Source organism: Aphelocoma coerulescens, chromosome 8, assembly GCF_041296385.1.
Source record: "Aphelocoma coerulescens isolate FSJ_1873_10779 chromosome 8, UR_Acoe_1.0, whole genome shotgun sequence".
NCBI classification, from domain to species: Eukaryota; Metazoa; Chordata; class Aves; order Passeriformes; family Corvidae; genus Aphelocoma; species Aphelocoma coerulescens.
Window position 1 is genome coordinate 14480483 of NC_091022.1, and position 22559 is coordinate 14503041.

The window sequence follows — 22559 nt, forward strand, 5'->3', positions numbered from 1 at the left end:
TTCAGAGTGTTACTGCTGTCTGTCTTGCTGCAATCCTGTTTATAGAACTGTACACTACAGAGAGATTAGGAGCTAAAAACAGCAGGCTAAATTGAGTATTAATAAATGCAAATAAATGCTCACTGGGGAAAAGCCAATTCTCCTATATATACACACTGATGGATATTAAATTATTCAGTAACCTTCAGAATAGCTCTTAATATTAGTGGACAGTTCCGTGGAATGGCAGCTCAGCATTCAGTGGTACTTCAAAAAATAAATTAGGAATATGATGACAAAAATCAAAGCATAATTATGACAACATGTACATTTCTGGTGTGTCTGCATTTTGAGTACTGGTTCCAGCAGAACTAGAAAATACAGAGAAAAGCAGTAACAATGAGCACAGAAGTGAAGTGCCTTTTGTACAATATGGTATTAAGCTATGGTTTTTCCTCTGGGAAACTTGGAAAATACACTAGAGGTCTGTAAATTCTTGAGTGGCACAGGGAAGACAAATTGGAAACAGTTGCTCATCTCTTCTCACAATTTAACAGGCAGAAGGCATTACCTGAAGTTATTGGGCAGCTGGTTTAGGAAATTACAAAATGAATTGATTCTTGCTACATATTAAGTTGTGGAATTCACTGATATTCAGCATGGTAAATCCTATGAGTTTAGGTAGAAGAAAAAAAGAAAGGGAAAGCCATTAAGGCTATTAAGCACATTGATAGAAGTTCTCATGTTAAAAAGTAATCATCAGGAAGGTAGAGTGGGAAAAGAGCACAGTCCAGCCACGTTGTTCTTCCCTGCCTCCTGCAAGGATCCACTGCCAGCATGGCTGGAGAAGACCCTGTGAGGCACAGTCCTTCAGCACTGCATTGCCCTCCTCCTAACACAGATTCACCTCTGCCTGGGGAGTTGTCCACACTGGGAGAGATGCATGCTCCCTGCAGGGTTTCAGGAGCAGCTTAACTACCACTTTAAAGATGAAAAAAACCAGCCGACCTTTCACTATTACTTCATGGGGGCAGCATGAGGACACTCTTCCTAGCACTGCCGAAAAGGTCATGCTGGTATTCCAGATCTCACTTGCAATATACATTTTTTAAGATCAAAGCCACAAAATCCTTGCCCAGCTTGGGCAGGTCCACAGCCACCCAGGAGCAGCAGCCATGTGCTCTGGAATTGTCTCCTGCAGCCATTAGCTCACTGATCAGAGCATGTGTACAAAATGCCACCACAAAAGGAGCAGGTGTTGGCTGAAGCCCTTCTCTTCTGCAAGACCAGAGCCCTGGTTAGGCTGTCTCTGATTCCTGCACCTCATTCCTTCCACACAGAGCCTGTGGCTGGCTCAGACCTTAACCACCAGGGAGAACGGCACAAACTACAGCGGCAGTCTGGAGGACCTTTTGGGTGGAATAATTCAGTGACTGGAAGACTTTAATACATATTGCATGAGTGAATCAGCTGATCATTTTAATGCAAACCTCTTTTATTTTCTTAACCCTTTCTCTTCCACATTGACTATCTAAAGAGGGAAGAAGTTAAGCATTATAGGAGGGTCAGCCATGGGAGAAGGTTTCACCCTGCAAACTCCAAATGGAAGTTCTTGTGTTGGCATCAGTGCTGTCACTGTACAAAGTCACTGTAAAAACAGTCTGTTTCATGAACTGTCACTTTTTCTTTATGCTTCAAAAAACATCAAATTGAAGATGTCTAATAAACATGTAAATACTGCAGACTGAAAACTGAATTAACAGTACTTTAAAGCAGCATTAATCTCACAAAACATCTGGCATCTTTATGTCCTGTGTTGTCATAGGGCAACTAGCAAGATCTATTAAAATAATCCTAAAGTCCTAGCCCTTAGAGACTACACAAGGTAATTCTACAAGTACAAGAAATTACTCAAGAAACAGAATCAAAGAAGTATGCTAAAATACCAAAATACTTCTAAAAAAGACTAGGATACAAAATGATGACAAACTTTCCTCATTAAAATTTTTATTAAAATGGAGCTATTTTTACATATTTAAAATATTTTATATCCAAATTACACAATATTTACGAAAACAATTGTATGCAAATGCATAAAAATATGTAAAATCAGAGCTAAGCAATATAAAGCAACATATAGCGTGTTTCAAAATGTATTTCAGGACTAGAATACCTGAGTGTTCAATAAGCTGGTTTCCTGCATTTCACTGATTTTTAACAGTTAAATTTAATAATGTAACAGATCTCATATAAAGCACTTTGGTTGGGAGAAACTGCACAGAAAAGGCAGAGATCAAGCAGAGATATTACTCAAGGCCTGTCTTCAGAATCTTCTTCCACATGAAGATCCACTGATTGAGATGCTAGGAAGGACTCCCACGTAGCAAGGCACTTAAAAAAACCGAACACATACATATGAGTACAGCAGACAGATTTCTGTAAACTGTTGGCCAAGGAGAAAAAGAATTTTAAAAAAATAGCAGAATACATACACATTGTCACAAGCTGCTTTTGTAGGACCGTGGTAAGAGCAAAATACGGTTTCCTAGGCAGCTCAGTGATATGCAAAATGTTAGCTAACATGCTGAGTGAGCTGTAAAGGTCAATTTTACATAATGACAAGCACACACTGTGAGCATTGTAATTGTATGTTGTAGTATGGAAGATGCTAACATTAATTATGCTTTTCTTTAATCTCTTCCTTTAGTTACAGGCAAAGATCTCTTCCAAATAGAAAGCACATTGTCAGGCACTGTTCCCTTGTAATCTCTGTGGATTCCTATTGTATACCAAATTTCCTTGCAAGTTAAATGAAACCATTTTTTTTTTTCTAAATAAGGAGAGAATGGGAAAGAAATAGGACCAGAAAGGCAGGAGCTAGGAGTAGGGAAGTTGTTATTCCTTACAAGTGGTATTTCTCTCTTTATGGAAAAATGTATTTACAATTGTAAAAACTATTTTTTTTATTTGAAGCATCAATTCTGCAGGCAGTAAAATGAAAAAAAAAAACAAAAAACCAACCCCAACCCCAAATGACTTTGGTTCAATTTGGCTTAAATGAGTGTTGGCAGCTTGGCAAGCCATTCTAAATCATAAATTAGTGTTGAGAGCCATGGCAAGGCTATCACAAGGTAACCTCTAGTGAGTTGATGCTTGTTACCCAAAGCACCAGGTTTCTACTATTTCAAGTCTGGCCGTAGAACAGGAAAGGCAAATTCCTGCAATAATTTTCTTGTTCTGATGCTGTTGAAAAAAAGCCCTTGAAACTGAAATGTTCTAACAAAATTTTGACTTATACATTCATACCTATTGTTCTTGACAATGCAGCTTATTTACTACTTACTCTACACAGTTCTTTTCATGAAGAATCTTTATTATGTACAATAAATAAGTCTTCTGAAATTTCTCTGGAAATATATATTAAAATCTGGACAGCAGACTCCATTTATCTGAACTTTGAATTAAATCAGTGCTCTGAAAACAGCATCATTTCCTTACTGAAATCTTTTGCCATAAACTATTCAAGCCACAGACATTTGCTAAGCCCAGCTCATTGGAACATCTCATATCCATCTGTCATTGCTTAGGAGACATGGAAATGACCCAGCTTGAACTTGCAGCCACCTAACTTTATTAGACAGTTCTTGTGAATGACTTCCAAACTCTGCGATTAAATATGGAGACATAGTCATACTACACTGAAGAGCCTAGGTCCTGGTATAACTGCATATTTGTGTGCAAGGAGATGAGTGGGAGGATCTGATAATGTTAAAGTATAAGCTCAAAGAGAAAAACAAAGAATACACACAGGATGACTGGAGCTGGGGGAATTCGTGATGACACAAGGATGCAGAACCAGGGATACCCGTAAAATTAAGGGTGACAAAAGTAACAAGAAAAAAAAAAAGTCAGCAGTGGCTTTGTCTCTGAAGACATAAGAAAGTAGAACATGTGGGTCTGCAAAAAAATGAGAGCAGTTAAACAGCCAACTGAACCAAAAGATCATAAAGAAATAAGTCTGAGCTTATTTTTGCATAGGTTTTTGGTTATTATTAGACACAGTAGAGATCATTTCTGTTATTCACATTTTGTCCCCTAGACTATGGATACCATGAATTTACTTCCCCAGTCTTTCTCTTCTGATCTTGCTTCCAAGTCACTACTGCTGCTATTGCACACAACAACATTATGCTGCTGTTCAGAGTACATCTAAGGTTCGAATTACTGTGAAAAGAGAGGACTAACAGGATAAGATTCATGTGGAAATCTGCTTTCTTCATTGACTTTTTGGAGAAATGTTATTTTGAAATGGTACACCATGGAGAAACAGTGAAGTTACTGCCAGCATGAACAGTGAACTGCAAGTGTTGAAAACTGATTTCTGATTTAAAAGGTCTTTTTGACCTTTTGTATAAAGCCTTTAAGTTTGATCATTAGATTCTCCCCTACTTCATGTGACACTGTGGCAGCTGAGTCTATCTGAGAGTCTTGAGCTGGAACACAGCATCTTGGTTTTGAGATGTCAGTGAGGCAGCTGCTAGCAATGTATCTTCACTATGGCACTCAAACTCATCAATTTCTGTTGAGCCCAGCCTGGCTTACCATCCTAGAAAGCTGCAAGGCACAGCTGTTTTTCTAGGCTTTTTCTAAGTGTGGTGCAAGAAAACATCTTTTTCTTGAAGAGTCTTTTGTTAGCAATGACAAATTTTTTTTCTGAATCGCAGTTTAATTTAATTACCACATAAGTCCATGTTTTGTCATCCCGTAATTTCAGTAATGTGTTTTAAAATGTATGTATCAGCACTGGCTGCAATGTAAAAATGGCTTTGTGTTACCTTTGCAACACTGAGCCAAACTGCACATGTTAAAATGCAATCACAATACATTGCTTAACCAGATAGATACGATCTTCTGAAGTCTGTCCAGACAAAGATGTAAAGCATTTTTTTCACACAAGTTATTCAGCTTTTAATTTATCCCTGATTATATAACCAAAACACATTTTTCAAAATGTAAGAGCAATGGTGGCTCATTTCACTGCCAGACATCACAGTGCTGCTACAGCTGACAAGTTTTATAATTAACCACACCAAAACAAAACTAGGTCTCTGTGCCTTAGGCTCAAGCTTTTTGTATTGTGAAGCATGAGCTGCATAAACGACATTTTGTTAGTGATGTATACTTCAACGTTATTACAAAATGATTTTAGTCCATTCTCCTGGGAGGTTGAAAATGGAGATCTAAGTAGAGGATCAGCCAGTTTTCAAAAAGGAGACGGAAAGGAAAAAACCCCAGAAAATCCAAACTGAGGAAACGAAATGTGTTTGCACAGGATTGAAATTCATAATCCAATTACTTGCAAAAGCCCAATGGAAAACATAAAAAAGCCTAAATACACAAAATGAAATAGCAAGAACTTAAATAAGGCTACTTTACCTAAAGTATTCTGATTACTACTGCAGGACACATATCTATTCTACAACATCATTCTTAGAAAAAGCAGAAAAAAGCTTTTCATATAATACAATTGCATATATAATGAAAAAGGAGATATAAAAATAGAACATGAAGTATGGATGCTAGCAGAAGCAGTGTGTCATGTGCCATGTGTGTTTGTGTTCCAGCTCCCAGTTATCCATGGCTGATACCTTAAAAATATCATTTATGATGGAATTTTTTGGAGTAGAATCTGAAAATGAAGTCTTGTTTGTGTCTGAGAGAAACAGAAACTATTTTTATGATTTCTGAGTGCAAGGAAACAAAAACTAGACTGCACAGAAATATTAATTCCCACTATAAAAAAATGTCTTCCTAAAATTATTTTTAAAAAGTTGTAGAGGCTGAAGTGAATGAGGGTTCAAAGATGGATCTGCCTTTGAAGCAACATGCACAGAGACAAATGGGCTCAGACGTGAGAGCTTTTGAAAATCTAGTGAAGTTTGGTAGCTGAACTCCCAGGCATGGCTAAGGTAGGATGTGATCAACACACAGGAACTTTCTGCTACACAACCAAATGACTGCCTAAATGCATCACTACAGAGGCCTCTAGGGCAAACAACAAATCTCATCTATTTTTCTACAGCTTTTACCAGACCGAGAGGTACATAAGGGCTTTGGAGTTAAAGGGAAGTTGCTGTAATGGGGAACAAGTATTGGTTTGCCCTAATGAATCTTTTGGATTAATTTATGCCTGTACAACAATGTAGGTCACAGAAATATACCAAATTATGCTTGAAATACTTGAGAAAATCAGGAAATTATTTATATTTTTGAAAAATAGTAGGGTATGTCAATACCAACAAGAATCTGACTATATCAAAGGTAACTGATTATCCGATTACGATGGAAGGGTTTAACAGGATTAATTTCACATGAGATAAATAAAATCAGATGCTATGCTTTAAAACAAAGGTTCATCCATCCTCAAGAAAAAACACATTCTTTTAATGCCAAAACTATCATCCTAGAGCAGGAAAAACCACCAATCTGTCTGCATTTCCTAGAGTGCCTAACAAGCAGTGTAAACCCAAATTCCAGTATATTTGTGGGATTTACAATGTCTAGCTAGCCTTTGGGTTGGGCTGTAAAACCTAGTAACTTGTTCTGGTAGTGTTCCTGAAAAGAATGGGTTACCAAAATTCTTTGCTGAGAAAAATTGAAGTGGTTTTCTTCCTTTGATGCTGTGTATGTTCTAGGCACTATATTAAACACATGAGAAAAAACAAATTTAGCATATGTTTAATTGCTTCTGCTCTATGAAGCCAGAGTTCCACAGTGCCTGGTTTGGTTTTGATAATCTGCAGCAGCAACACTTCAAATGTGCCAGCTAAATAATCTTGCCAGCACCACCACCAACTCTGTATCCTGCTTTGGGTTTAGTAATGCTGCATCTTTAGAATATCTATTTCTAAATTAATGAAAATATTAATGGTGACAATCAGTTTCTCAGATGAAAGCTCCACCCTGTGGACAGCTTATGATTCCAGCTGTTTGGCAGATACCTCTTCTGGACTAAGCCGTCAGACAATGGTGTCATGCCTAAGGCACGATGAAAAGGAATAAAATAAATGGTACAGTGTTAACACGTGCTGAATCAATGGTATTTACTTCAGAAACAGGAGTAAAGTTATGAACTTTTAAAAATTAAAACCTTTTCATATTCTTTCAGAAAGTCCTCCTCATTTTAGCAATGCATTTACTGTCATTATTAGTATTTTTTTTGATTTAGGACTTTGTGGAATACAGAGAGACTTAAGAATGTATTCAACTGTTTTCCAGAGGAATGGAAGTACAGAACTGTATGAGCCCTTGAGACCAGCTACAGGAATACCAAATGATTGGTCAGTCATGGTAATTCTTGGCTCCTAAATGATTTTAAATATATTATAACAAAGCTTGCACATTATCACATGAAAGCTTTTGTTTTCGTAGGCCTGCACAGGAGCACCCTGTAAATTTGCAACACTGGGCTTTCATTCACATCTTTGTTACCACAGCACTGAGAGACACAAAACAGCCACAGAAACAAAGGAACACTTCTTATTCAAGTATAATAATTGCAGATAGCCAATGAACCAGAAAACTACAGGAATAGCTCTTAAATTTGTAAATCCAGAGAAACGTAATTACAGGTAACACTTAAGAATAACACTTCATTAATGTGAACATTAATTCAGCTTAAAGAAGAGATACTCTTTTATGCTAGCTAAGTGATGCTTGACAAGATGACAGCAGAATCCTTAGGCAACTACAATTAAGGAAAAACCCAAACAAATGTAAGGTCATATTCTTTCCCCATATTGTGACAAACGTGAAGTAACATTTTAGAAATTCTAGTGTACTTTGACATGCTGCTATGTTGTATTTGACCGCAGTGGCTTGAGTTTTATACAGTCTTGAAGGACTGCATTCTCTACTGCAGCAACCATCAGAAAATACAGGATGCCTGTCTCTCATTACTCTGTTCCTGGAAATTTAAGGGATGCAGAGAATGACCATGAACAGAAATGACTCCTGGTTTGGTTGTGTGCCTGGGAAATGCAGTCAGCAAGGGGAATAAGGAGAAGCACAGTGAAACGCAGCTGTTGAGAAGAGAAGGGGACATTGCTCATGGAGAGGCAAGAATAGGTTAACTGAGGAGTGGGGGAAGTTGTGGAAAGGATGAGAAGCAGGTAGTCACTAAGAAAGCAGGAGATGATTCCTCATAGAAGTGGGACAGAAGAGCTGGGCAACTGAATCATATTCATAGCATCCATGGTGCTAAAATGCACAGAACATGGTCTGGGGAAAAGGCAGGAAATAACACAAGGGATGCTAACAGCAAGAAAAGGCTTAGTAAGCATCAAATGGTGCATCAAAAGTCTGAATGAGTAACTTCAGACATGTGAAAGAATGCTAATGAAGCAAGTAATAATTGTAAAAGTGAAAAACACTGTAACGGACACTGTGTTTGTGCATGAGTTTAATGAGTCAGACTCAAACTATTACATTTAAAGTAGGATTCTCTTCCCTACTGAAAGCATAAAAATAATATTCTGCTTCTCAGGTTTCTGAGATTCCCTTCCTGAAGTTTCACTCCCAAACAGCAGGAGCAGATGCCAGAGCTTCTTCTCCTGCTGCTTTCAGGAGTACACACTTGTAGTTTGAAATATATGGGCCTCTGACAGTAATCAGTAATCCCTTCTCTAGTAATTAACCATCAACATTAACCATGGCTCTTAAATAAACCCATTTTAGGTCAAAACTCCCAATCAAAATATTAACTTTATCAAGTTCTTTTGAATATCAGGATTAGATAATGACTTTCTGATGAATCAGAATGAAATTGGTAAGCCCTCACTTTGCAAACAAGGAGTGATACAGTTAGCACAATGTTGCTTATTATTGCAACTGCTGTAGTAAGATAAGGTGCTTTTTCTAAAATGTAGATCTACACAAAGATGCAGCAGCAAAACCATTTAAAGATTTCAGATTTCAGTATTCAAGAAAAGCACCAACAAAGGATCAGTATAAACCAATTTTTCTAGTATTTGAGGGGCTACTTAAGAAAAACCTCTGGCAGTTACAGAGACAGCTGAATAATTTTCTGCAGTTTTTGCCTTAAGAGTAGTAATTTCATGTACAATATGAGCTTTGGTATTCTGAATTAAACTTCTATTTCAGCAAAAAGCATTTCTAGGCAGGAAAAAGAACCAAATAATTATTTTTATGTTTTAGCTAATCATTCACAAAGAAAATATTCCAATGTACTCAGCATTGTTTTATTATACATATGGCTGCTATAGAAGTCGGAGACCATCAATAAATGAAGACAATGTGAGAGGATGCCAAAAGCTTGCTGCCTGATTTCAGAAAATATTTTGATCTTAATATGTAACAACAGATTGTCAATGTCCATGCATCTCACAGACTGCATGTTAATTAATTAGACTTGATGATCAAGAGCTCTGTCTTTTCAATTATGTTTTAACAAAATGATTTGTAAAATCAGGCCACTGCCATTGGATAATGGACAATCCATAAAAGACTCAGACTACAGGACTGAAGTTACAGGTACCAAAATATATCTGTGAAAATGACTAATTTATGACTAATAGATGGCTCAGTGCATTCCAATTTTTTTCCAAAAGTAAGGAGAAATTCTTTAAAAAACTTCACGACATCTGGGATATTTTCAAAATGCGCATGTCAATCAACATTGTGTTCCCCATGAGGAAACTTCACAGAATGCTTAATGTATTTTGTTACAGGTTTTCAAATTCTCCTTCTTAGTATATATTCTTGGAAATTCTTACCAAGAATATTACCTGCAGCATTTGAGCTGAAAATAAATATCTGATAGACTCTCACTTAAAGGTTTTACTCATGCAGATCTGAGCCTTACAGAGGGCTTCTTCATGCTCTCACAGCAAAATGTTTCCCAACTGAAATATAGCAGCTGACATTGAACTGAAAAATATGTTCCAAGTTGTTGTGGTTAGTAAAACAAGAGTGCCCTCTGTCGATGATGAACTCGGGATCAACCACTTGGGCAAAATAAAATCTATTCTGCTTGAAATCCGTCAAATTAAGGATAACTGCCTCCCTATTCCCACAGAAACTGATTCTGAAGTTACCAAATGTTTGAACTAAGACGGAAAAATTCCTCTTTACAGAGAACCCATGGACTTTTTCACTAAAATAATGAAAAGATAACATTTTTGTGAGAAAGTGTTTTACCTCTTCATAATAACGGAGATTATTCTCAGCCACATTAGTGAATGATGATCTCATATCCCACTGCATGTTCTGCTTCCACCTGTCCCAATCCGCTTTCAGAGCATTATTGGCACGTTCAACTTTGTCTTCAAGTTTCCCAATCTCTTCTGAGAACTAAATATTAATTATAAACATTAAAAAAATTAGGAAAATCACCATTTCCAAAATTATTGAACTCGACTGTAGTGGAGACAAAGAGAACTGCAGAACTAAGGTTGGTATTTAACTTAGCAAAAAAAGTCATTCCTCAGAGATAAGTTTAAAATTAATTCTTAATTAGTAACTCACTACAATTTCTGAAATACTAGTAACAGAAAATATAGACCAGAATTAGAGTGTTTCTGGAGATATTTTTATTCGCTGAGAAGTTACAGAGTCTGGCACCTCTTCACTAGCACTTGACAGTAATGCATCTAAAAAGTAAAATATAAAGGGCTTTACTGAAGCAGAATCAATTGTATAAATTAGATTTGGCCAGAAAAACTGGGAAAACCCTGACAGAATCTTTGATAACAGGAGAAAACAGAATAGGGAGAAGACAGCAGAAATCAAAATCACAAACTTTCTGATTTCTTGCCTGTCACATTACCATCTTTTCTTGTGGAACTGTGTGTGACCATATGAGGGAAAAAGAAATACAGAAGCATGGAAAGAAATTAAATGAAAGGACTTCTACAGAGAAGAAACTCTTTCACAGCAATCCAGGACCCAAAACCTTGAGGGGTATTCTACAAACATTACATGTGTCTAATTACTATAGATGCACAAACTGACTTTCCAGCTAATGGGAGTAAGTGGACAGCAGCCCTCTCTTTAATGAGTTTTCTGGTCTTCTCAGTAATTTGGTTACCTATTGTCATTTACTAATCCACTGTATCAGTTCTGGCTGGCACCTAGTCATAGAACAAGGTACATCTCCTGTGGCTACAGTGCAAAATCATCTGCTGGGACTGCAGAGCCACTGTCTGCAGCAGGAGGCAGGGCAGGCACAAATACCACCAAAATAAGGAACATCAAGCAGGAAAACTTAATTCCTTGAATTGCTTCCATTGCAACTCAGGCTCCATAAATTTCTTCTTCTTCCTTATATTTGCCATAAAGCAAATAGTTTCTTCCTCATACCACGCCGGTGTGAAGTTGGATTGCTTTCTGCAGAGATGGTGTTTTCATTGATAGGAAGTTCAGGATTCCAGGACTAACTTCCAGAATTTTTAAGGAATGCTTACGCTACTGGTAGAACACAGAAACGTCAGAATTCAGAGTGAGACATGGAAAGTCTTGGTGCACAGCCTCCAGCTTGGACCATGCAAGGGAGAACAGTGATCCAGTGCAACAGCAGTGATGCTGCCATCAGACACAAACTGAATCATCAAACACTGCCTGAAATGGTCATGGAATCTGGACCCCATTCAGCTCTTAAAGGAGCCAAAAACTACTTAGCTAGTAAAACTGAAAATTTCATCTGAATGGATGTTATCCACAGTCCATAATAAACACTTTTAATTAGACTTGATTTCTATACTGATTTTCTTTGCCACACTTCTAGATTAATGAACTACTGGTTATTAATCAGGAACAAAATGAAAAACAGAATTTCTACTTTACTGAAAAGTCCAAGTTCAATTATCTGACCAGACCACTAATCAAGCTACAGACAAGGGTAATTTCAACTACCAACACTGTATTAGAAATAAAAAGGTTAATCCAAAATTTAAATGTGGGGAAATTACCTTTAAAGGAATTACAGACAACTGGATTTGGTATTTTGACCAAGTTCTATGCTAATTGCCTTTCCTCCTTCAAATACCAAAAAATGAATGCGCACAGAATACTGAAAATGATGACATTTTTAAGATGATTTAGAGTAGGAAAGGCAGTTGAATACATTCGCTGCTTTTGCAAAAAAAAAAAGTTCCTATATGGGATTGCACTAGTCTACACAGGTAAAGAACTTCTCTGACTTAGAAGTCCTGGCTGCAGTGGCTTCCCCTTACCTCGTTCTCTGTAACTTTAAGTAAGTTATTTTACAGGTTTTTTTCATCTGGCCTTTTCTAGGAACTAAGAATTTCTTCCACACTGTAGTCACAACATGATGTGGACAGGCAGACTCTGTTATACAACTCTGCCTGGATATGCAGTTTAAACATCCCACTCTAAAGCCCCAAAGAAACCACATCTTGTATTAAGGGAAGAGTTGGACTTAAGGTCTGAAGACAGCATTATGCCGTATCACCATGTCAAGTAGAGACATTTAAAATCTACTTTTTCAAAACTGAAAAAACCCATCACTGCTACTCTCTTTAGCTGCCATGACAGCAGAAGTGAAAGAAGAATGGCTTGGTCATAACAAAAACATCTACCAAGTGTGTTCCTCATTTACAAGCTGTAAATTGTTGCAATTTTTCCTGCAAATTAAACAGGATTCTGAATCCATTTGCTTACATTGATCTCACTGAGGCAAGACTAAAACTGTTAAAAATGCCCAAACCATAATACACTAGCATTTCTGTGTAGCCTTCAGGATGGGGTGTGGAAGCAATGGAGCCGCATATCCCAGTATCTTTCCAGCCGCAGCTCTGGAGGTAAGAAATGTCTAGATAAGTAGGAGGCTGCCAAAGTCCTCTCCAATATCTCTGACAGAGCCTGCATCTAAAATCAGTCTTCAAACCATCCATACCCCAAACAACTGCCTCCTTCGTGGACCAAATTTTGGAGTGGAAACCAAGGTTCTGGCTTTTTTAGCAGTACCACAAGCAGCTTTCTAACACTGTTCAAGAAAACATTTTCTTTCCCAGCCAATAAGCCTAATGTCCCGTAAGGTTTAATTTGCAATTCCAGCCTATTTCATCTGCACTGACCTTGGGGATGTTTTGCATTCTTCTGCTGTACAACCTCATGTTTGTTAAATCATTTAATGTTTGCCGTGACCAATGCTAAATATCTCACAGCCTTTTATCAGCTCTAATGACAGTCTGAGACTCCTTATCTATGGTGGAAATGTACTTCAAATGAGATTAGGCTTCATGCCACTCATTGTCAGCAAAATTTCTGGCTACTAGATTGCACTGACAAGTTCAATCTGACATCTATGAGACCATTAGAAGCTACAGGAGTTCTGCTTAGGAATAGGTATGTGCAAATACACCCTAACTCAGTGTCTGACACCCATTCCAACAACATACCTGTGTTATAACCACCTTTTATTATGAAATCAGTCTGGTTAGAAGCATCAGAAAAATATTTCAACACAAAAATGAAAGCATAGTAAAAAAAATGACCAAGAAAATAGTTAAGTCACTTGAATGGTTAAAAATAGCAGTCCACCCTCCTCTGTTGCCAAACTACCCTTACTAGAAAAAGGCTTCAGCTTCTAATTAAGAAAAAGTCTTCAGGATACAGCTGCCACTGAATTAGAGAACACAGGATTTTATTATCAGATTAGACTAACAGACATCTGTTTTACTGCTCTTCTGAGACTGCAAGGAGAATGAGGCTCTCAAAAACAGGATTCTCTGAAATGAGTAAGAAATAGAGGGGCTGGATAGATAAAGCAAAGTTCTGAACACCTGGGCAATCACAGTGTCCAAAGCCTTTACCAAGCTGTAAGTGCAGATATGGAAACACATCTACAGTGAAAAAAAAGTTTGGGCAAACTGATTTCAAAATCCTACTGGAAGCAGTACAAACATCTCATGATGGAGTACTGTCAATATCAAATCAACATGGTATGACCAATACTATGCTAAAATAAAAATATTCCTTTTTTAATTGTAACAGTTCAGGAAAAGGGAGTGCATGCACATTGTCTGAGAACTCCATCAGATTATAACAGAAATGCATCCTGAAAATATGGCACATCCTGCCAGGCTATGTTGTTTTTTCTACAGTAAACAACAATCAATCTGACTGCTAAACAAGCTGTATGGAGCTGAATTCATCACTGAATTCACTGCCTTGGTACCCAACTCCCAGCCTAGGGGGCTTCTCCAACTCACCATTCTCCGTACATTTTATAAGAGCTTCAAGCTTTAAACTAAGGAAAAAGGACAGGAGAAGCAGCAAAGAAAGCAGAGAAACAAAAACAAATTAGAGAACACAAAGGCAGTAAGTAAAAATTTCTGCTTCAGGAAAAAAAACCAGTACCAGAGATATTTACTTAATGTCCCACTGCAGTACACAGAGGCAAATTGTTATATAATATACCATGGCCATTGTAGGTATCAGAGATCAGTAATATATTCTTATTTATTCATCTCAGTGCCAAAAAATCAAATGAAAATATGCATTTCAAGCACCAAAAACTATCTACAGCTCAGCTTTACATGGAAATTAATTACAACAAGCCTAATAAAAAGTATCTGAAATGTTAAGGATTTTGTCCTTTGATGTACTAAAAAGTTATTAGTCATTTTTGCATATTATTTACACTGTGTAACACTTGGCGTTAATGCTGTGCTAAAAGGACATTATTTAGGCTGGAAAGTTTAACAATCAAAAATTTAAAAAATGCCAATTCTTATCCCAGAAGTTGTTTTTAACTCGCTCACTGAGCCTTCCTGATGGTCTTGGGAATGCCTGTCCCCATGGGCTACCAGTTACAGTCTGACTTCACTAGAAAAAATGAAGGTGTCATACTGGAAGCAAAAAAAAATATCCCTGGGCCCAACTAGAAAAAACAGAAACCTGAAAGAACAGAATGCAGAACATTTTATTTTAAATAAGTCAATGAACAGCTTTGCTGATCCTAATCACCTCCTCTCCCTCTCCTACATCAATGAAGCAGCAGCCACAAGAGCACTGCAGCAACTGTTACCTTCTTTTAACTCCAAGTGTGGAAGTATTTAGAAAAGCTGAAAATAAGCTGTGGTACAGTCTGTGTTGACAAAGCCCAGTGGTCGCCCACTATGACCAGCCCCTCCCTCCAGCAGCCCAGCTACTGAAGTGTTGCTTCTTTCTCATGATGGCCTTTGCCTGGCACAAGCAGCTCCCAGAGGAGTAGAGACAGTGCCCAGTCCCAGCACGTGGCTTCAGAGGGGACATGTCCTTCTTCTGTGCACCTCCTGCAGTTACAACAAGGCCTGGAAGATTCCGGCTCTCTGAACATACTCACCGGATCCTTTTCTGTCTTTTTATGGACTAAAGCATCCACTTTGGAATCGAGCTCGCCTTGGATTTGGTCTCTCCTTTTCAAAACACCCTTAATATAGAGGGAAAAAAAAAAAGAAGTAAACTGCACCAAATTTTAGCTCTTTCAGAAAACCATCAAACAACTTGGCTATTTGATAAACAAGATCACAGAATGATACCACTTAATAATTCTGACACATGTTTTATCAAAAAAAAAATCATAAAGACTTATTTTTTCATACCTCTACTTTATCTTACATGTTTGTCAAGAATCTTACTAAATCCAAAATCAGTGCCACAAGGATCTGCCATACACAGTATCACTGCCAGTTGTATGAGCAAAACTGCTACAGCAGTTTATTTGGTATCATCTTAACTTATTATATATTCATTTAAAATCAGCAACATGAGTTTGCCAAATCTCATGAACAGAAGTATCTTCTTTGAGTAAAATTTACAATATAAAGTAGACTAAAAATGGTATACAAGGCATTACTGAAATTGTGACTTTAACCTTTTGTAAGTGCCAAATGGAGTTGTGACAAATCAGAAAAAAAATCAGAAAAATCAGATAAAGTTATGGTAGGAATGATGGCTTTTCTACCACTAATATATGTGCTTATTTTCAGCGTATGTAATTTTTACCTCCTTTGAAACTATCTAAGCAGGTATTGGGTTTTTAGCATAATGTCAAAAAAAAAATTAGAAAGGGGAACGAACATTACTTGTTAAGCTACATAACAGGAGCAGTATTACAGATTAGTCCATTTCCAATGCTCATTTGCTCTGAGACCTTGATGAAGCCTCACAAATGTCTCTTTGCTTCCTCGTCTGTAAAAGTACACTCAGGTATGCTTATCTTGCAGAAGTGTTGCAAGGCTTTGGTCCTTTTGAAAAAAAATCAGAAGCAGGACATGTATAATTAAAAATCTCAAAACCTTCTTTTACATTACCTCACCACAACTGGTTTTACTGCTGCTTCTGCAGAGATGTTCAATATTCACCTCTAGCACAGGGCATGCTGAAACAGCACAGGGCACAAGCAGCTCTACCTTCTCTAGCTCTCCTATTTGACTGAGTTCTCTCTGGAGTCTTGATATTTTATCAAACACGATAGAATAATTTAGGTTAATTTTTAAATAATTTTTCAATGTTTCTTTTTGAACAGGTAGTCACTATAAAAAATTGGTAAACTTGACTTTGGGCATTTCTGAGCAATAGATTAGCAATACAGACAGATGTTCATCAATAGCTTGGAATCTTTTGGTTAGATATATACAGAAAATGTTTAGCTGTAAGCACAGAAGCAAAACAAATATCTGGAACAGCTTTCCTTCATAATACAATTTTTTTTCTCTTTTTTCCTATTTCTTTTGCCTCTTTTAAAACTTTTAATGACTGCTTGGCAACATTTATCACAAATACACTTTGAATTACAAGACAAAACCAATTATTTTAATACTAAGGTATTACAGCTGGTGGTGGGGTCAGTAGCTCTGACCCAGGAAGAGGTGACCGGTCCAGGGAGATGGTCCCGAAAGGAATCGCCTTCCCGAGGCCCAGTGTCTTCCCTCAGCTGCTGGCAGAGGGGCCCTTGCAGAGGCTGTCAGCTCTTTAGTGATTGTCAGCTCGTGATTCCAGCTCAGCTCTGCAGGGCATCCTCCAGGCCAAACCAGACCAGAGAGAGACGAGAAGGCCCGTGTGGCTGGTTCCACACAGAGGTAGCTTTATTGTGGGTCCCCTCCGGCGAAGGGGAAAGCCAGGGACGAGCTCTCCCCCCCACAGAGCCAGGGGGCTCCCTTTTATAAGGATACAGGGGATCAGTGGGGGACCAATGGGTTACAGAGGGTCTGGGACAGACCAATGGGTTACAGAAGGATCTGCACAGTGTCTTACAAAGGATTGTGGGTCCACTTTTCCTCACCATGACCAAAGAAGTGGTTGCCTTTCCAGGGAGTCCTGCTGGGCAATTGCAAAATCTCTTGTCTCAGCAGAGATCCCTCCAGGGCAAGGGCTGGGCATATCCCACACTAAGGTGCTACATTTACAGACAAGTGCTGACTTCTAATGCCAAACAGAGGCACTCTATTTTTAAAACACATTATTATACTTTTATAGGTTTTTTTGTGTAGCACTTAATGCTACTCTGCCACAAAACCCACAAATAATTTTATGTGGACCCATAACTAATTAATGCTGTAATTTGTACCCTGAGGGATAGCAGATTTGCTCTGTGGGTCAGTTAGGAAGGGGTTGGTCCAGATGTACATATTTCAGCTATAAATTCACCTCTTTTCCCAGTTAAAGGCTGAACTCACAACACTGGAAAATACAAGGTCCCTGCACTGAAGGGTTAACCACACCTCTGAAAGATTTACTAGTGGGTGACTTCCGCAGGGTGTTTTTAGGTATTTTACTTTAATGACTTGTATTTCCCTCTCCAAAGTGCAAGAGGGAAATAGGCAGTAAGTAAAAATAAAAATCCATGGTGAATGAAGGGAAAGGAAGGGTTGAAGGGTTGTAGTATAAGAATGAGCTACTGAAGGAAGATTTCTCTGCTGGACAGGACCTCATGGCAGCCTAATACTGTGTTACAAGTGCTGCATCAAGAAAGCTACAAGCAGGAAAAAAAATGCAGTGGCCAACAGCTACTTGTAAGGTGTGCAGGAAGAGCCAGGTAGTCATCCTGGGGCTTGTCTCCAGAAACTTCTCTGTGCTCTGGACAAAACAGAACGTCTGAGAAAGGGTGAGGGTGAGCCAGGCTGGAAAATAGGAGGCAATGGGTAGGCAACATCTCCTCAGTAGCATGAAGACTACAATTGCTCATGGGTAACAGACTCAGAAATTTTGAAAAATAAGGCTGGAAGTGGGGGAGAAGAAGACCTGCAATTGTTAGTACAGTAACCTATTCAGATCTTCAAGCAAAGCAGTACCTACCTCCATTTACCAGCATGTATGTGCAAATAATGAGGCCTGTGAGATACAGGACATTTTGTACAGCTCCTTTTTCTGTGAAGCTTGTTTCAAAGACAGCAGTCATTGCAGCGGGAATTCCTAACTCTTGGTAGTCGAGCCATACTGAGGCAGTGGCAATACTCTTCACAGTGCCACCAAAGGCTCGGTTAGCTTGGGTCTTGCTCTATCCACGGCCTGTAAGACTCACTCAGCCCCTACTCAGAAACCATTGCAGCAGGAGCTGGGTTCCCAGCAGTAACACAAGAGCAGATTCTGCAGCTGGCATTGCTCAAAACCTAGACAAAGAGGGGTTTGTACACATGTTCTGCTTTCTGGAGGCAGCAAAGTGGGAATTATGACATACTGAATTCAGTTACTTAATTATGTTGATTATCCACCAGCACTGAATGTATCAACTCTGGAGTCTGATTTTTTACATCCTCTCCAAGCATAAGAAAAATACATACATAAAGGGAACTGAGAGCAGTAGCTTATGGCAAAGACTAACACATGCTTATATAATGCTGCAGGAACTGGAAGTTCCCAGCTGTTCTGGAAAAAGAAAACATAGGAAGAGCTCCTAGAAAGGGAAAACCTCTCCACTCTTTTTCCCACACACAATCTGTTACTCAATGAATTCATATTTTGGCAGTGTCAGGGAAGGTGTTTCTCAGCTGCTGTCCCCAAACCCTCTCTGCTACAATGCAGAGCTCACTGAAGACAGCAAAACTAGACAGCCTAGCACAGCTACCCAGGGCTGCCTGCCAGGCAAAACTATCAAGCTCTTCTTATTTGGAAGGGGCACCTCTTGCCTGATTAGCAAGGGAAACAGGACCAATCGGATTCCCCAACAATGGACAGGTATCCTATGCTGTGCATGTTTTGTAATGAGTAAATAAAGGAACTGTAAAGTCATTTTCAGCAGCTACAAATTCTCTCCTGGACATTGTCACTGGAGTAAGCCAAATTTTATACTGAGCCACAAAGAGTCCTTCAGGAAACCTTACCATGAGAATTTCACTGTAGAGAACATATTCATGTAAAATGGGCAGGTGTTCTGAGAGCCCTGCCATTCGCTTCTCTGTGGCCTTGCAGCAGCGGTCGATGCAGCTGGCAATGCCCCTTAGGGAGTCTGCTATGTCTTCTTCCGATGCCGACCACAGCGTGTGGATGGGGGCGTATTCCTTCATTTCATTAAAATAGTCTTAAGAGGAACATATACACATATTACTCATTTGTTCATTAATAGATGTCTAAGTGATACTAATTGCAACTTCGTATTTACTGTGAACCAAGCAAGAGACTGAGGCTAATGTTTAAATTTGCTCAAATGACCAAGATAAGTAAACTCCAGTTCATTGTTTATGAGTAAACTAATCAAATAATGTATTGTAATTAAGTAGCTTTGAGAAATCTAACAGCAAAAATGCCCCAGTCATTTCACAACGACACACATACTCAGGTAGACCTGAAGAGGTGCATTCAGACACCCAATGAGCTGCATTACTTCACACAGAAGTAATGTGTCTGCATACAGAGCAACAAGAGCCATGGCAGTTGGTCTGACTTGCTGACTTCTACTGCCCTGAATTCTCTGCTTCTTGGTAACAGCAGTGTTCCAAATACAGTCTCAGTTATTAAAACTAGAAGCTTTGTTATGTCCCAAAAGCTTCAGAAGAAACACTGAAGTTCACTGCTGCTCTGCAAGTGTTATCTCTTTCAGTAGTTTTTATTAATTTAAATACAGGGATATCCTATGAATTACTTATGTCTCTAGACCAAGTGATAATCCATAACCAGGGAGAAGGCCCACAGATCACTGAGCCATTTGGTAGGGCTAAACATGGGCAAGCTGCAGTTCACAGGAGGATACTGTGAACACACTGGTCATGTATTGAAAATGCAATTTTGTCACTACTAAATTTATAATGAAGAAATGTCCTAGGAAAGGTAAAAGCAGTCATGTGGCATGAAGAGTGTAATATTTACTTTGAGATTATTTGGACAAAAAAGAAACCTCTATGGAAGATGTAATCAAGAATCCCACATTAAGGTACTGCAACCAGGAATGTTCTCTGTATCAGAGCTATCCACAATTCCTATTCACAACAGTGAGGCCCTGCACACAAGCATTCTGACAAGTGCTATTTGAAAAATCTAGAAAGAAGATATAACCTACAGAATTTGGGAGCATGTCAAAATTCTTGAGCTTTTCCAAGAAATATTTTGGCACTGATACCTTGAACCTACAGACCTCAGACAGCTACTTTCACTGGAGGGAACAATATCAAAAAGAACTCTTTTCACCAACATGTATTTTTCTTTTATAACACCCTTTCAATTTAGTGAAGACACACTGAAATCTGCACAAAAAAGCTCAAGGACTCAGTTATTAACACAGTGCAGCTCTTCAAATTATACTATATAGGCAAGAAAATACTTCAAGTGCTGCCCAGTGGAAATTCTACTGAACAGACAAGGTCTGAGATCAGAATAATCTCAGAATCTCAGAAAAGCCAGTAACTCAGCATTCCAACTAGGTGTGTGAACTACACTTACTTAAGGAAAAAATTAAGATTAAGCCATCGTTCTTGAGAAAACTCTAACAGGCACAGATTACCATGACAAAAATTATAGCCAACAGTAAAGCTATAAAAAAAATTAAAATCTACTTCGTCAACAGAAAAAAAGTGCAGAACAAAACTAAACAAAGAGAAGTTTAGTGATTTGGAATCAAGACAGCTTTGTGTCATTATGAGATTGCACAGAAAACTGTTCATTCCCTTCAAAGTTGAAAACCAAAGGTCATGCAGCTCTCCAAAAAGCACAAGTTAAAATACAGACATACTTATATTTTCTTCTTCCTTATAAGTCACTGAATGACATGTTAAAACTCTTCCTATTAAAAAATGATTCAAACTAACTTGAAGGTCTGTCAAAAACATGACCAGAAATAAAAACACAGCATAAACATAAAAATCTCCTATTTTCCTTGCTTGCTGGAAAGAGTATTTTGCCTGCCACAATGAAAACTACTTTTTCATTTCTTAAATCAATAAAACTGATACATGTCTTCTACTTACCCCTTTCTTCCTTGTAAATCCTATGAGCTATTTTATCTAGTAAGTTTATTTTCTGACTAAATGTTTCCATGTAATTGTTCATTTCTGTAAACATTTCAGGACGATTTTTAACAGTTCCTCTTACTGAGGATGCTACAGCTCTGACGGTCTGTCCCATCCTGCTCAGCAAACCAGGACCCTGCTTCTTGTGTGAGGAGAGTTCCTAAAGACAAAACAAGCTCTGTTTACTTCCAGGTACTTTTGTTAATTCTCTGAAAAAAATAAATAAAGCACCTTTTTTTTTTTTTTTTAACAAAACTACATACATAAACCTGTGTCTTTTTAGTATATAAATCTTATAATTATTAGACCAGTGTCAGAACTGTACCTGTCTTGTGCATTTATTAGCTAAGCCTTTCTGAGCAGACACAAGCATGCCATCTATGACAGTCTCACAAGAATGGTTGAAGATGGTAGAAAACCTTTACCCCTTCAGGTAACTCATCCCTCAGGGTGAGTTAGCTAGTTTGCAATTTAGCTTTTTGAACAGAAAAGCAGATGTAATGATTGCAGAGATAAGTCTTTGAGAAAAGATTATGTTTTTCTCAATGTTCCTGCTGGGGGAAGAATCCATCTATTTTTTTGACTCTTTTTATATGTTGCTAGAATAACCTTTGCTGAAATTCAGAGGCACTCTTTTCTGAGTACAAAACTCCTATTTGCAACTGGACACATCTTGCAACAATGCAACAGGAAAAGCCTATATTTTTCTTTTATGAGATCAGTAAAACTTAAAAAAAAAATGAAAAAGATAGTGCCATGCAAAAACAATAATTAATTAAAAGTACTGCTCTCCTCATAATCTTGGAAGCTTATACGTGTACCAAAAAACATGCAGAGTTGAAATACTATGAATTTGACACAAAAATCCAAAATGCAGTAACAAAAACAACTTTGGAAGGTACAGCAATATTTATGGCCATGTGCATGATTACCAAAACCACAGAAGAAAAGGTTATCTCAGGTTATGAATATTCCATAAATCCCTGCCTGCTTCTGACACTTCGGTAACAAGCCATGGGATGACACTACTGAATACTGAACCAGGGAGGCTCCTGATATACCCTACTAACACAACATGCAGTTTCACAGAACTGTAAATAAAAACAAAGTCATTTT

The 22559-nt window shown here is 38.1% G+C and overlaps 1 protein-coding gene across 1 annotated transcript in view; it reads right to left on the minus strand.

The window, feature by feature from the left end:
• Nucleotides 1-1964: 1964 nt before the first annotated feature.
• Nucleotides 1965-22559, minus strand: part of SNX7 (sorting nexin 7) — a 29465-nt gene continuing 8870 nt past the window's right edge. The window contains exons 5-9 of the mRNA XM_069022627.1: nt 21402-21603; nt 19326-19522; nt 15347-15433; nt 10198-10350; nt 1965-2370 (exon numbers count right to left, since the gene is read on the minus strand). Coding sequence (XP_068878728.1) covers nt 2290-2370; nt 10198-10350; nt 15347-15433; nt 19326-19522; nt 21402-21603 — 720 coding nt within the window. The 3' untranslated portion in view covers nt 1965-2289. The remainder of the gene's footprint in view (nt 2371-10197; nt 10351-15346; nt 15434-19325; nt 19523-21401; nt 21604-22559) is intronic.